The sequence below is a fragment of the Pleurodeles waltl genome, chromosome 5, assembly GCF_031143425.1.
Source record: "Pleurodeles waltl isolate 20211129_DDA chromosome 5, aPleWal1.hap1.20221129, whole genome shotgun sequence".
Lineage (NCBI taxonomy): Eukaryota > Metazoa > Chordata > Amphibia > Caudata > Salamandridae > Pleurodeles > Pleurodeles waltl.
Window position 1 is genome coordinate 78,897,583 of NC_090444.1, and position 16,607 is coordinate 78,914,189.

At 41.1% G+C, this 16,607-nt stretch overlaps 1 protein-coding gene across 1 annotated transcript; it reads left to right on the forward strand.

The window, feature by feature from the left end:
- Positions 1 to 1,335: 1,335 nt before the first annotated feature.
- Positions 1,336 to 12,902, forward strand: OST4 (oligosaccharyltransferase complex subunit 4, non-catalytic). The gene is made up of 3 exons (XM_069233615.1): positions 1,336 to 1,409; positions 8,096 to 8,233; positions 12,716 to 12,902. The coding sequence occupies exon 2, from the start codon at positions 8,097 to 8,099 to the stop codon at positions 8,208 to 8,210; it is 114 nt and encodes a 37-aa protein (XP_069089716.1). The 5' UTR covers positions 1,336 to 1,409; position 8,096; the 3' UTR covers positions 8,211 to 8,233; positions 12,716 to 12,902.
- Positions 12,903 to 16,607: the final 3,705 nt, after the last annotated feature.

Genomic DNA, 16,607 nt, shown 5'->3' on the forward strand with positions numbered 1-16,607 from the left:
GCACTGTGGACTCTGGTTGAAGGTGCTGGGTGTGTAGGTAGGTGTATGGATCTTGTGTGAGTGTTTGGTGGATGGATGATTGAAGCTGGGGAGTAGAAGGGTGAATGAGGCTGAGAGAAACAGTGGAAGGTGAAGGAGCTGGATGAAGGGGTATGGAGTGGAGGAGAAGATAGAGGTGTGAAGTGTTGAATGTTGGGGGAAGATGTAGAAGGAGTAGTAGATTGAGAGGCTGATCGACCTGAAGGGTTGACTGTGGATGAAGGCATGCTCAGGGAGAAGTCAGAGGTGTGAAGTGCTGAAGGTTGGGAGAAGTTGAGGAAGGGGGAGTAAGATGAGTGGGTGAGCGATCCGAAGGGTTGGGACGTAAATTAGCTGGGAGGGATTTTGAGAACAGGAAAGATATGGTCAATAAAAGCTGAATGTTATTATTTGCTTGCAACATGACTTTAGACCAAGGGGGAAGGTAATTTTCATTTTTAGTCCAAATGGTATGTTTGACAGTGAGATCAATCAATCAATCAGTACTTGTAGAATGCAGCACTGTCACTCCTGGGGGTATCTGGGTGCTGAGCATAAACAAAACGTATTTTGTAAGGAAATGTACCATGGGTCGTTGTTGTGTGTTAATAGAAAGAGGTCTGTTTTAAGGGCTCCTTACGCTTGCAGTGGTATTGGTCTGCAACTTTGAACAGTTATATTAGTAGAGCAAGAAACTGAGTTTTAAAGGTCTTGTTCACAGTGAGCCGACGCCACACGAGATTTGATTACCGTTCTAAGATGGCTGCCAAGTTCACAATTTCATTTACTATAATCGGATCTTGGAGGCGTTTTCTGTCCCTGCTCTTTTCCGATGGCTCGCTCAGACATGGAAACACTCAAAGGACTATGGTGGTGAAGTTTCGACAAGTGCGCTCCTGTTTTGCGTGAATTTGGCGGCCATCTTGAAGTACCTCAAAGGACAACTTTTGAAATTAACACCACAGGATATTCGACCCTGAAATCAGGAGAAATTAAAAAAACTCACCAAATGTTGTCATAGTATAGGCTCAGAAACAATACATTGGATTTTTTTTTGCAAATTTTAAAACAGATTCGTTATTCATAAGCCATAATAACAGATGTATTTCCATGTTTTTAGAATACATAAAAAGCAAGCTCTCACTTCGTTCATGAATAAGCTCACAGAACGCTGCAGGGTGAGTTGCCGCTTCTTTGACAGGGAATCTGCGCCATGATACCATGGCCGCCTGCCTCATTAGTCCTACCTCTGTGTCTCTCGGAACTGCCTAGCCTCTCCTCCGGAAGCTGCTAAGAGTGAGGTGGCAGCGGCACCGGAAGTGCGCGGTGGGACTGGACTGGCAGCTGTCTGAGGTGTTTGGTACCTGGTCTGAGGCGGCAGGAGCGGACAGGTGAGTCCCCGCTGGCAGCGCATGTCACAGTCTGCTCCGGAGGTGGATTTCCAAGCGTTGACACATACACGCATACCCAACGCCTCCCGCTGTACAACGTTTGATAGCACTGCTCTTCAGGCTTCCGGGGAGTAGTATTTGGGCAGCCTGCACCAGAGGCAGGGCGGGGGAGACTGCCGTGGGGTTGACAGGGAGGGCAGGGCCTGAACGGCTGCCTCCGGGAGCAGGAGTTGAAAGGCAGCCGCAGGGGGTCAGAGTTGAGTGGTAACAGGGGCTGCAGCCAGCATGGCCAAGTGACGCCAAAGAGGGTCTAGTTTGTGGCCTTGGACTGTGACTAGTAAGAGACTGGCAAGCGGTGAGGGGGGATGATTAGATTGTGAGGGATGCGTTGAGGGAGGTGATGGGGATAAATAGCTATGGAGCTGTAGGTAGGGGGACGTGTTGAGGTTCTGAGAAGTGGCTGGATCCAGAGACAGAAGCTTCCCACTCCTTGCACTCTAACCTCACCGCCTGCAGGCTCTCCTCTCTTTCTTTTTGGAGTAATCTCTCACCCCTGAATCAGCGGACTCTCACCTCCTGAACATGAAGTCTCTCCACTGCAACAGCTCTGCCCGACTCATTCTACTTTACAAGGTGATGGGCAGCTGTGCATCTTGGCCTCCATTCAAAATATCTAATTCATTAACCTGTAGACTATGGAGACTAAACGAGCAGGAGTAGGAATGCAGGTTCTTTACTGGGGTGTGGAATTTAATAAAATATCTACTTGTCCATGGGACAGCTTGCCTCTTTTATCTACTTGTCCTGTAAGAAAATCTACTTGTCCCTTTGGTGCCATTTAGTGCAGTGACAAATTATGGCAGCAATCTCATTATGTAAGAGCTCTGATAATAGCCTCTTTTATTATGCCAGGGCTACTGCTATAGTAGAGCTTGAGTACTTGCAATTTCAATCCCTACTATCACAATTTCCTTATTTTGCCACCTTTCTGCAAATCTACATATTGGGGCTGGAGGAAGCAGTAATCAATAGTTCCAGGGCTGGAAATCTACTAACTTGCATGTTTTAAGGATTCTCGCCAGCTCTTCTCTAATCTTTTCTTATAATGATAAAGGTTGGAAATTTACTCCAGACAATGGCAGGAGTAGAATTTTCTCCAGGGTTGGGAAAAAAAGTGGTTGGGAAGGAAAGTGAACTTTTAAACGCTCAATAGATTTTCACATGCCCACATCTAAATACGCATATTTGCTTGTGCTAAAATACAGTTCACAAATATTTTCTAGTAGTACGATTTCCAGGTCTACTTCTTTAAGTTCTTGTGAATTCATAACAGCCACTAATGCAAAGACATATACCATGAGTGCACATTTGTGGCTTTCTGTAAGAATTGGGCTTCTGATTAGGTTTGGCGTTAACAAAGATGTTTTGTTTTTTGTAAACTTCTATTTCTCTATCTCCTGGCATTACTGTGTGATCGCATTCTGCTCTTCCACAAGGAGCATATTGGCACACAAAGTAGTTTTGTTCAGTGCCAGGAACTACTGTTAATCAGTGGTGTAACAAAACTGGAGGGCTCCCCGCCCCCCACAAAGAATATGGAGGGCCCCCACCCACTCCAGACTTAGGGTAGGTGCTGTGCTGAAGGGACCACCAGGAGGGGAGCTGCGGGCCTCTGTAACGCACCTGGTCGTAATGTGTGCTTTTTGAGACCAAAAACTTTTTTTTCTTTTTGCCAGTGTTTATTACAATGGTGAGGGCCGCAACAATAAAGTGTTACAAAAAGCTATGTCAAAACGTGATGCACATTGACAAAACCATAAGACTCTCAAAAAATGTTTGATCTGTTGGCTTTGCCAGTGCTTGTTTATTTTGATGCTTCCCATAATCTTGTTGAAAATGGTTACACTGCTTTTACATTGGGAATATTTTTAGGAAATACTAAAAAAACTGTGTACAACACATTTTACTAAATGACGCTTCAAAGAAATAGCACCTAAAATGTCTTAGTAGGTAAACGTTTTTTCCTACCTACATTTTTTGACAAACATTCTATTTTGAAAGCAAAGAATCATCACTCTTGCTCACAAGCTTCTTCAAACATTTGCATCTAATCAGAGAGCATTCTGGGAGCATTATATTTAGCCTCATATAAAAATTTTGAAACGTTTGCACACGTTTCTTTTTTACTGAAACCACTGACAGTGTGACCGTGAAACGTTTATTTACAGCGCTCACCCTAATAATGAAGGCTTTTCATACTGAACCATAAATACAAGTTCGATCAGCATTAACATATGGACACACATTATCTCAACTGCAGACAGATCCCTTCTCTGTAAACTGGCAGTCAGAGTTTGTGCTGCAGGGTGTTGGGCCTGCTTGTCCCAAGGGCAAAATAAACTTGAAAACTTGTTGCCCTTGACCCCAAACAATATGTCCCGGGTGTCGGGAGATAGGAATTCCACATCCCTGCTTTAAGACAGATGGTTTACATGGTTAAACGTTTCCGGGGTCGATAGCACCATTAACAGCTCCTGACCTAGTCTTCCCTTTGGTACCCTTGGCTCTGTAGTTGTTGTCACTGTTCTTGGCAGAAAGTAGAATGTTCTGTTTGATATAATTTCTCTTCCCTGCCCTTCTTCTACTCCCTGAAGCAAATGGGCAGATCGGGATGGGAAAAAGGGGTCAGTCTTGTGATGTCATTGACGAGGGATGGTCAAAGGGTGTGTGGGGTCACTTCAGCTGGTATTTTACTGAATCCATGTTGAAGACACAGATTGTGATAGGTAGGTTGCAGCAGTGTGATACTTAGAGAAATGGCAAAATGCGGTAATTACAAGATCCAGTAGGAACACCCTCTAGTGTGAAAACCTATAACCAGATCCCCAGAGGGTTAACAGTCTCTGGAACAGGTTTACGGTCAATAGGCTGTAGTATAGAACAACCACTAGGCATAGCCTGAAACCAGCAAGGCCTGGTGTTTAAACAAGCACGGATGAGCTAAAGACGATGTAATGGAATGCTGCTCTTAGGAATTCCCAGTGGCTAAGAAGCTTTGCCTCAAGTCAATCCATCCTTTTTTTGTTATTTCAGGTTTAAATTCGATGCCCAGGTTTACATATAGTTAAATAAATTAGGGGAAGAACAGCTAAACGTTTTCTGAGTTTGTTCTGTTGAGTACAGTGTGTGACAGCTTCTTCATCTAGTGTTTTTTCATTAAAAATAGATGCCTATCGCACAAAGTTTAATAGCCACTTGAAATCGATGCATGTTCTAATTTATTTTCGATCATAAGCTGTGTCCAGCTATCACTCAGCCATAGTGTCTTTTGAATTCACATGTCAGTTTTAACACTTTGCCCTCATTTCCATATGCAGCGCACAGATCTTTTTAAGGCTGATACTAGTCACTTAACTGAGTGAAAAGTAATCTAGCAGTTAGCTGTTCATATAAACATACCATTTGTTTTTCTTTTTGACAGTTGATAAAAGTTTGCTGGACCATAAAGTTTAATTCCGAAAGAGGATGTATATTTGTTGCTAATCTTCTCAGACAATATCTTCTACTTCCTCCCAGCGTCACGAAAGCCACACTAGAACTGATTCTGTTAAGAGTTTGGCAACCTGGAGTAAACTTATATTCATGATCATCAATAGGTTATATTTGTAGCTGTTCTGTGTAACCCTGAATGATGGGCCGTTATCAGAACATGTTTCAGTGATGTACAAGTTATTCTTGTTAGCCTTGCACATGGTCCAGTACCTTTATACAAGTACCCCTAGATTTGGTGATAGATTCTTTTGTTTTATACAGCTTGAACTGAACCTGAGGTATGCCAAGCAGCTTTACACTGAAGCAGGCATGCGGTAAATACACAGTCCCAAAATCTAATAAGGTTTAATGTTAAAGACTGTGAAAGCCATTGCTGTCATTATTAATTTAAACAGACTGCAGTCTGTAGAGGTCTTTGACTTGCAAGACCCTGTTCTTGGAAGATTATCCCTAATTACTGTATATACAAATTTCCACAAACCTCATACCTGTAATTTTAACAACAGACCACTCTAAAAGAGCTGTTTATCATCAGCAGATGTCCGCAGTTGGTGCTTTTTGCTCTTAAGTGTTATGTTGGACCCTAATCTTTAAAATTCATAACTCTGGTTTTACTGATTGTTTTTTTTTTTTTGGGTCGTTTTGGTGTCGAATAAGTTATTACAATTTACTCTAATTTTCTATTTTGGTTTGAGATTTTTATTATGTTGTGTTTTCACTTTATTACTGTTTTGGGCTGCATAAATACTTTACACATTGCCTCTAAGTTAAGCCTGATTCTTTTTGTGCCAAGCTACCCAGGGTTAGTGACTTTTTGTGGTTCACCAAACAAGGATTTTGGCTGTTGCCTGACCAGGGCTCACACCTTAGTCAACCAACAATCCAGTTTCTCACACAGTCTATAGCCAGTAAAATGACCCATTCCTGATTCATGTCTAAGAAAATTCCTTGGCCAAATCTGCGAGTTCAGGTGACACTGTCATGTAAAGATTACCAATGTGTGGCAGTTTAGCACTACACAAAAAATGACAAGCCTAGGAATAAGAGAGAAAATGTGTCTTATTAAACTCTGAAGGCTTCATATTAGCTTGCATCTTAAATGTAAAAAGTATATGAGATGGGAATTCTTTGGTAGTGGTGAGATGAGGTTCCCTTCCCCGATCACTAAGCAGAATTGTAGACTTCAGTTGTTAACACCAGAGTGTGCATCCAGCATAAGGTTCTTGCTCAAAAAGTCTGCTTTCGCACGCTACGAGACAAGCCTTTGCATAATTGGTAGAGCCATAAACTTGATTAAAGCAAAGCTGCACGATTTTATAAATTAATAAAAGGCATATCTTATGAACAAATTTAGCACATGATGAAATCTGATCACCAGAGCTTATTGATTACTTAATTATTTAACTGGAAGATAAATATTGGGGTGTGCCCTTGACAATGAGACTAGGCGGTCTGAATAAAAAAAATCATTTTAAAGCCGGAAGTTGCAAATTCCTTCTGGTTTTTTTTTGTTTGTGTGTGGTCGTTCCGTCAGTGGAGCATCCACCACAATGGGTAGTGGCTTTTACATGCGAAGGTTAAATCATTGCCTGTCATTTGTAAGCCAAGTGTAGCAGATTCCTTAGTTAAGACGCCCAGACAGAGAAAGCTTCACCGTCCAATTAGCTTTTTCTTAAATAAATAATAATAGTGGAGTATTTGATAAGCTAAATATCAGTGTATTTTAATATGGACTTCATAATATGTCCCACTCTTCAAAGAAGGCAGCAATGCGCTCCATGTGCAAGACAATTATTTGGATACAATAGCAGAGAAAATTATTGAATGCTGTGCACATATAATCCACTGGAAAACTGTTACAAAGCAATGGGCTGCCTTGATGTGGATAGTAAAGTAGAACAGGAGTTGTCAATACAGGCTGGTGAAGTTGTCCAGTCCGAAGTAATATTGTCTTATGTGACTTAACAGAATATTGTTGGAATGCACATTCGTGAAGCTTGTTGCTGTGAGCTTGCCAAATCTTTGTATTCCCTTTCAGTTAGTAATCTTCAGACTGTTTGTCTGACCCTTTTCATTTACATTGGTGAATAGCACCCTTTTGGCATCTCACTTTTTAAACTAACGTCTGCATTCCTCGTAGGTTTCTTTCCACCTCCTGAAGTGTTGACAGCTCCGCACTGGATCCTTCAGTGACCCTGCACCATGTTCAGTGTCTTTATGTCCTCCTGAAACCGCCCTGTAGTTACAGCTTACCCAAAAATCGAAATACCCGCAACTGCAAAGCTTCAGTCTAATTCAACCCCCACATGGAGCAACACACATTGATACTAAAGGCCACATTATGTTTTTTGTGCTGTGTGACATGACAAGGGCAGGAATGACAATATATAGCACGCTCCTGCTCTCTGCCTGTGCTAACGCAAAACATGCTGCCTAGTGCCGACACGTGCACCCTTGCACCATGGTGCAAGAATGCCTGTGTTGCAGTCTGGATTGTTTTTGTGCAGGAAGAAGCACCTCCCTGCACAAAAACAATCCTTACCAGCTTTTCCCTCTTTTTAAGTGTGCTGCAAAATGCAGCACACTTAGAAGAAGTAGCCAACAAGGAGGAATAAAGTAGACAACAAAGAAGTTGTAGCGTTTTGATGCATTGCCATGTTTACCAGTCTTGCGGAATCTTAGAATGCGCCAAAATCCATTGGTGGATGCATGGGAACACCCATGAGCACCTTTCCAGGGCAGAGTAACTCAATGCAGTGACTTGTTCTGCCTTGCGTTACTCTAGATTTGCCAAGCAATGCAGGGCCACGTGAGGTGGTCTTGCATTGCTTGGTAAATCTAAGTTAAGTGTTTTGTTGCCATTGCGATACCATGCGTGACGCAAGTGCAATGCAATACAATGATAAACCTGGCCCTAATTGCTTAAAGTAACAGCGCACTACAGATACCACACCTGTGGACCCATGTTTATGAAGTATGATTTATTCTTGAGTAAATGTTGTGTGTTGCAAACATCAAGACTTAATACAAAGTTAAGGGCTCTGTTCTCTAGCACCTTCTAATTTCTAGCGTTAAAACGCAGTTTGGAAATGTTATGCCTTGTGAGGTAAATACAAAATGCTATTATATTGCAGGATGATTACCGACGTGCAACTTGCGATTTTTGCCAACATGCTTGGAGTCTCTCTATTCCTTCTCGTTGTCTTGTACCATTATGTTGCAGTAAACAACCCTAAGAAAATGGATTGAGGATTGCCCAGAATCCAAAACCGGTAAGAATGGCTCCTTCTCTTTGTAAGACTTGAGATTTTAGCAGCCTGTCGAGTGCAGTGACAAGTCTGTGCATTTTATTTATACTGTTAGGAACATGTCTAAAGATACCGATACATAATTGTTCTTTCATTTATTCCTCGTGGAGACATAAGTCTGTAAATAGATCGATTACACAAATCCTATTCCCTGTCACAGTATACCTGGAAAGAGCTGTAAGTAATCAAACTGAAATACTCCTCATGTCTGTTGTGCGAGCTGGTAAATGTAGCGCAGTTTATGCAGTTACTTGTCTATTTGAGCAGCAAGTGGAGGCGAGTGCAGTCTCCATTCTTCTTTGTAAACACAGGCACGTTTGAATCCGGGGCCTGTGTAAAGAATACATGGCAGGCCCTACCTCAGTCTTTAGGCAAATGTACTTTTAGTTCTAATCTTGAGGGGCGTCTGTGACATTTAGAGGCAGTGTGGCTTTATTTTTTACTCTAACCAGGTACTTTGTGTAACAACTGCATTCTCACTGTTTTGTAAAAATGAAGAGACTTATTCTTTTGAAAATTCATAACTTGACTTATGTATGTTGGATTTTTATCATTTTAGTCTTGTTTTGTTTAGCTAAATATTACCTATTTTTCTAAACCTGTGTTGTCATCTCGTAGTGTTTTCACTGAGTTACTGTGTGTGTTGGTACAAATACTTTACACATTGCTTCTGAAGTTAAGCCTGCCTGCTCATGCCAAGCTACCAACGGGGTGAGAAGGGGTTAACTGAGGGTGATTCCCCTGTGTATTTGTATTGCACGCCTATTATCCACTCTCTTCATCTGTGATCACGGATGTCAACCTTGTTAAACAAGTGGTGAGCAGAATAAAAACCTGTTCAGACATAACTCTGTAGAGCACTACATTGGTCAGTATTCCTTTTTTTTTTCCTTAACTGCCTTCCTAAGGGCAGCACTAACGCAATGCAACAATACTACTTTTCAAGCCTTTCTTTAAATACTTGGGGAAATACCCATTCTGCTGTAATCTATTCTTACAAAGGCAAGAATCACCACTAGACACTAGAGTACAATTTAATGGTTACCTGAAAAAGTATTCCCCCTTCAGCTGAACTGCAGCCTGCAGGATACCTGGTCTCTTGAATCAGCAACAGCCACCATCACATCTAATGTGAAGATATACCTCTGTAAAAAAATTAAAAAAATGTCCTGAAATTTTCATTTTTGATTTGTGTTTTTGGATATTAGAGGAGTCATTTAGCTTGGGTAGACATTGCTGATTCGGGTCGAATTTATCTGGATGACATTTCAGGAACAGCAAGACTTATATACTTCACTCTGGGGTGTGTGTGTGTGTGTGTGTGTGTGTGTGTGTATATATATATATACACAAATGTTTTTAATTCTTTTATGTACACATCAAACCATGTTAATGATCTGAATATGAAAAAAAATATATCACTCCTGTTTTAGACACATTTTCATAGTTCACTTTATTTGTTTTGGCAATCGCTTGTGGTACATTTGCAGGAGGTTGAACATTTGAGAAGAGCATATCGACAGGGACATCTTTTGTTGCACGGGTTTTGCATGTACATGTACGTTTTGTGAGTATAGGCTTCAGGAATTTCGTAGGTTGTAGCACCCCATCAGTATCTTCCCAACCAAACTCAAACAGATATTTCCCTACATATGCACGATCCAAAACATTTACACATCTTCTGATCAAGTAGAACGCTCTTTTGATGTTTATGCGCACAGAATATGATGTCAGTGGAAGGTCACTAAGGCGGGTCAGATATCTTGATCTCGCTGTATCAAAGATCGTCAAATATGTGGCAGTCAGAACTGGTTTTCCACATATGCACAAGGTATTTTTCTTTGTCTGTAAAGTCACATTCTTCTTCTGTCTCAGCAATTCCTTTTAGAAACTTCACGGGTTCAGCAGTTAAAGCTCCAAGCTTTGTTCCAGTTTTGCTCGTGATGTCATCACCCTTAAGAATATGTGCCTTGATAAGAGCGCTGGACATCTTTGCGTCAAGTTTCTTGTACAGAACTTTAGAGCTGTATACTGTTGCGTAGTTTGTGACTGGAGATGCTGCTACTGGTAAAAACCCAACCTTCTTCAGTGTGACAGTATTCTGGTTGACCAGAGCATGAATTACAGCCCACAGAGGAACTGGCTTTTATTCATCCTTCAGTCCACACTGAATAAGCAACATGATAAATTCAGTTAAATCAGCTTTGTGGACCGCAGCATCAGATAGAAGATGATCCATATCCTCAGCCACTTTAAAACTTTCTGGTAGACTGGGACATGTTGTTGGCTTGTAGTGATTTCACACACGTCGGCAAGGCAGTTGTGTTATACTTTTGCAGCTTTGTTTGTTTATGCTTACAGCTGACACAGCTTGTTTTCCAGCGGCTACTTCCTCGGTAAAATCTTGAAAAAACACCATGGCATTATTGTGTGCTGGATGTTCCAGACAAAGAAGAGCTAGCTTCAAAATCAAAATTATCAAGAGCAGCAATTGTAATAATTTCCTTGGTAAAGTGACTTGGAAGTGGTGTACCGTCTGAATCACAAGATTTTATAGCTAGAGCTGCTAACAAGTTCCTGCTCCGTACTGTCATTATAATTTGTTGATACACCAAGCATAATCATTGAAATGATTAACTCTCCACTTTTGCACTTGCCATAGATTGCGTGGGTAGCAATCATGTATTGCGGAGTTTTCTTTTTGCCATGATGTTATTCATAAAACTTGATTTGGAAAAGACAGTACATTTGCATAGCATGAACCTGTCTGTTCATGGGATTGTCTTCCGCTTCTCCGCTTGTCTTCAATGTTTTCGGCTTCTGTTCCAAACTTTAGTTTGTTACAGTTTTGCTTTGCTGATATTAAATAATGATGTAAAAAATGTTAAAACAACATAAGGCATTCTTGTTGTCTCCCATGATTTGCGGAGGACTGGGGCATCACAAAATTTGCCATTTAGTCCAAAATCTAAATCTTTCAGGACATTTCTTAAAAAATGGTTCCTGTTGATTTTACTGCATCCTGTGATCTTACTTTGGCAGCAAGAACTTCAGGTGTCAAATCAGCTGAAAACACCACAAGTGGCTCATTCTTTTTGTTAGACTGACAAAAACGAATTCTGTCATTGTACATTCTCACCAGACAAATCTTAATTTCATTATTATGGATCAATACAGTTTCATCAATGTTGGCCATTATTTCTCTGATCTCACTGAGTGGCTTTAAACCTTCATTTGCTTTTTAAAAGAGTGCAAACTTAACAGAAGGCTGGCGGTTACATTGCTTCTGGGAGCTCATTGTACATTCATATTTTTTATTGAATGCATGCAAATACATTCACCTCACTGTATAGATCAGTTACTCTGCTGAAAACATCATCTTGGAAGAAACTAGCTGCAGATAAAAACATGTTTGCCCTTTGAGACTTGCATACTCTGTTCTTTCATTAATCCCTTTGGCCCTTGTTATGGCCAAACCACAGATAACACATTGAAAAGCCTCTGCTTTCTGATCAGATGTTGAAGGTGGACAAGGGGTAGCCATCGATCTTCTAAGTGGGTGGGCATTGGGTTTGGTTGTCATCGCTTTCTCACAAGGCTAGGATTCTTGTGTTGAATCACTGGTTTCTATTTTTTTGTCATTTTTTTTCCAGGGTTTTTTCCATTGTATACACCTTGTAGCACTTGTTGTTACACTGCTAAAATATTTGATCCTCTTCGCCCATCAGTTTCCATCTTTTGTGAACTTCGTCTTGGCATATTTCTGCAGCATCTCAAACTCTTCTGTCCAGCCGCAGTTGATGTTAGCTTTTATTTCGGATTAGTTTGGCATATGACACATTTTTATTTGAAGGAATCCTCAGATTTTGTAGTTGGCTTCGCTCATGTTTAAGAATTTGAATCAACGTAAAACCTGAAACAAAAACAATATTAAAATAAATTACCAATATTATGGCTAAAACACATCATTGTAGAGCCGTCATTTTGGAATATGGCATAAGAGTTGCTGTAAGGAGTTATTTTCTGTCTCTATAAGACCACTTGACACTCCCCTACTCCCCCCATACAAAACCTATGTTTTGACACCAAAATGAAATATATAGGTCTCATGGTTCCTGAAATATTAGATAATCACTTCAACACAGCCTCCGTTATTTAAAATGTCATCCAGACAAAAATCTGCCTGGATTAGCAGGGTCTACCCAAGCTAAATTACTTCTCTAATGATAAAAAAAAAAAAACACAAATCAAAAATGAAAATGATTCCAAGGTGAATTAAATTTCATGTCTCGCAGAACTCGAGCACACATTCCCTAAAGTCTTTGTGCATGTAGCATTTATCATGGGTTAGATTATTTCAGGAATGTCTCGATGTTCATGTTGTGGATGAACATCTAGCTTTCAGTCTGTGTATTGTATGTAACGGAAACACTCTTTCTTTTACAGGTTTGCGAGGGGGCGTCCTTCCCATGGACAGATGGAACTGAGGTGATGTGGAATATTTCTGGCCTTGTGCCGACATCATGGAGACTACACACAACTTCATTTTCGTTCCCTGTATTTTATCGAGCTAGGCCACAGGATCTTTGCATTCATAAAACTGCACTGAAATAAAGCAATGTTTTTGAGAAAACTGCTGTGTTGTGATTTTTTCATGATAAACGGGGAAGTAAAGTGACACATTAAACTGTACTAGAATCTATTCAGGAGTGGCAATGTAGCAGAGTGAGTTAATATGAGGATGACCTCAGTGTTCATTAGAAGGCACACAGGAGGGTCAACAGGCTTAGGGCTGACTCAACATGCATCTCTTTATCAGAGCTTTAGCCACTACTTTTCTGAAGAGAAGGCATGTAGTGGGCTTCATAGGACTAAACTCCCCAACTTGTGCGTTGGCTGTTTGGTGTATCATTTCCCTCCTAGGAAGTGCTTCTATTGCAACAGTTGTGGCTTATTGCTTTCAGCGTTTGACAGGAACTATTTGATGAATGCAGAAGCCATTTTGAAAACAAGATTCTCCAGCACCTCTAAAAGGAACATGTTCTGTATCATAAACAAATGCAAGTATCTAGGTAAGTGCAGTATATGACATGTTGTTACTTTGAAAGAAAATTGGTGTTTTGGTTTTTGGTGTGTTGGGGGGGCTGAGATTTTCTTTAAAAGTAAAACCTGCCGAATATTGTACAGCATTTACATACTTTTTGATGCTGCTGTGTCCTTTACTCAGGTTCTTTATACATTTGTGAGGTTGAGCAGCCTTTTTTTTTTCCCATTGTGAGGATTCCAGTCACAATTATTGTTTGTCTTATTGTGGTCCTTCTGTGTCGCGGATTCTCTATGCAGTTGCATTCCTTCCTCCATCTTGCTAGTTGTATTTGCTGTTGAGGTCCATCTTTGATATCGCTGTTTGCTTATGCCACTAAAATCCTCTTTTCTAAGTCGCTGGTTGTATTATGACTTTGTGGTCCTTGTTGAATATGGTCGTTAAGTAGACTGAAAACATACAGTTCAGTAACAGATAATTCCTTATTTTATTAAATCCAAAGTATTGCTGTTATTTTGCAGTGGTGCAAGGTAATAAATTGCAGGTGTTTTGTTTTAAAACACTGGGTACTATCTGGTGGTAATGTAGAAGGGGAGAGGATGAAAAGTAAAACGTAACGAACACGGGAAAGTGTGGTGAAAGCACCTGCATGGAGCAAAACCGTGAGCAAGATAACCTGAAAACTCATACACCCGTGCGCAGTGCTGCAAGTAGAAGAAAAAAAGTACCTTGATTCCCATCATGAGCAGCAGAAGGACAATAATAAAAAAACAATCAATCTGTCCTCGGTCCATGCTCCACGGAAGGGAGAAATAAACTAAGAGAAAGTGAAACTGGCATCTCCTGCCAAGCAGGAGCCAGCAAATAAAAGTGCCAATGAAGCTAAGGGATGGCAAGCAATGGGCGGGCTCCAAGCCCCCCTTTCAGTTAACAAAATGTCTCGCAAGCTACAGTGCATGTGCTGTCCCAGCAGAGACCCAATCATTTTTTTTTTTGTATCAATTGGTGAAATCTGTTATTGAGGAGCTTCTCTTTTTTTCAACCCATGTCCTTTTATTGAGTTTTTAATATTGAGAGAAACTTGCATATAGTACACTTAAAGCATTACTTTAAAAAAATGTATAATGCATGTAACGAGACAGCCTTCCCTACTTTCCTTCCAACCCACCTAGATGACCTTACCATAGTCACGATGTAAAAAAAAAAAGAAAAAACACAAGCCAAAACCATCATAAGGCACTCAATCTATCTATTCTGTGTGTATTTCTCTCAATCAGTGATGCAGGGAACTTTACAATGCGGGCATTACATCGTAATTCCATTACCGTGGATATGCCTTTAAAGTGGATGCCGCAGATATGCCTTACTGCGGATATGCCTTTACAAAGCAGACCTTTACATTGCAAAGTGTATGTATGTATGTCTATATATATGTGTGTGTGTATGTCTATATATAGTCTAAGGGTGTTTTTAGGGTTTGGGGATGAGGGTATTGGGTGGTAAGGGTATTTTTAGGTTTATGGGGTGGGTAGAGGTATTAGCTGTTAAGGGTGTTTAAGGTTTATGGGGTGGTTCGGACTATGGGATGTTAAAAGTAATTAAAAATGGGGGGTATTTAGGGTGGGAAGGGGGGGGGGGGGGTTTCCCCAATTTAAAAAAACGTGTGTGTGTATATGTGTATATATATATATATATATATATATATATATATATATATATATATATATATATATATATATATACTCATTCACTGGGAAAAAACAAAGGTTACAAGGACGTTATAAGTAGGTTCTGAATTTACTCGTACAAAACCATAGAAATTTAGCAGCTATAGATAGAGTTCTTTCAAGTAACTATAACTCGCGCCCTTTGTCTCATCAATTTTATTGCAAATGTTGCAGTCATAATATGAAAGATGGCATAGAAGATGTCATCAGTGATATAATATGAGGAGTAATTAGCTGTACATGGTGAAGGTGCGAGTTATAGTTACCTTGGGGCCTGAGTTATAGTTACTTGAAAGAACTATAGCTGCTGAATTTCTATGGTTTTGTATGAGTAAATTCAAAACCTCACTATAAGGCCCCTGTAACCTTTGTTTTTTCAGTTAATTTCATTTTATTTTTTATTTTTTACGTATATTAATTTTTATTACTATACGTTAATTTGAACCACTTAACTGCTCATGGCCTGGCGGTGGACACAGAGGCCGACCCCCATAAGCACCCAAGCTTGCACCATGCATGGCCTTCACCTATGACCAGTACGGGTTCCTCGCAAGGGCTGTTCTGTAGCTAGTCCCTGCGGCCAACCCCCATAATCACCCAACCCCATGCTGTGCACTGCCCTTTGGGCCTGCATGGCGGAAGTTGGCTGCGGCCTCTCTGGGTGTAAGAATAGGTGTGAGAGGCTGCATCAGGTGTGAGAGTGGCTGTTTGGGTGTCGGTCTGGGTGTCAGTGTGCGTACATCAGTGTATTAGGGTGTACATCAGTATGTGTGCAGGTCTTTGAGTGGGTGCATGGGGTGTCATTGGGTCTTGAGGGTGTCAGTGGGTCTGTGAGTGGGTGTGACAGTCTGAGTGGGTCTGTGAGTGGGTGCATGAGGGTCTGACATTTGAGTGAGTGCATGAGGGTCTGAGGGGGTCTGTGAGTGAGTGGATCTGTGAGTGGGTGCATGAGTGTTTGCTGTGGCTTGGCCCACACACCTCCCCACCAGCACCAGATTTACATATTGCCCCAGGGAGGTGGTCGGGCTCCGGGGGAGGAGTGTGGAGGGGACAATGCCCCAGACCCCCCCCCCCCCCCTTCATAAACATCACCCCAGGGAGATGGTGGTCCCTGGGGCCTTGGAGGGGGTTCAGAAGGACCCACCTGCCCCCCCCCTCCCCCCTCCCCCCTCACTCCAAATCATTAATGCCCACAGGACGGACCAAGCCTACCCGGGGGCCTCTCAAAAAGCAGCGCGAGAGCACACGCTTGTGGGTTTGTTTGTTTTTTAATTTTATTTATTTATTTTGGCTGCGCCTATTGCAATTTCACAGCAAAGAAATTTTTTTAAATTCTTTTTTTGTTTTTTGGGGTCAGGGTGTCCCTAGCCTGGACTCCCTGGTTGAAGTGTTGGCAGACAATCAGAACTGTGCATTTCTGTGCATGAGCTAGTCATTATCCATGATTTATTTATGAGCCCAGATATACGAATTTGGATTTTCTTTCATTTCTCATAAATTACTGAACAGATTTACACCATAAAAGCGAAAGCTTAATCTGCATACCAAAAGCTAGCTTTTTGCCAAA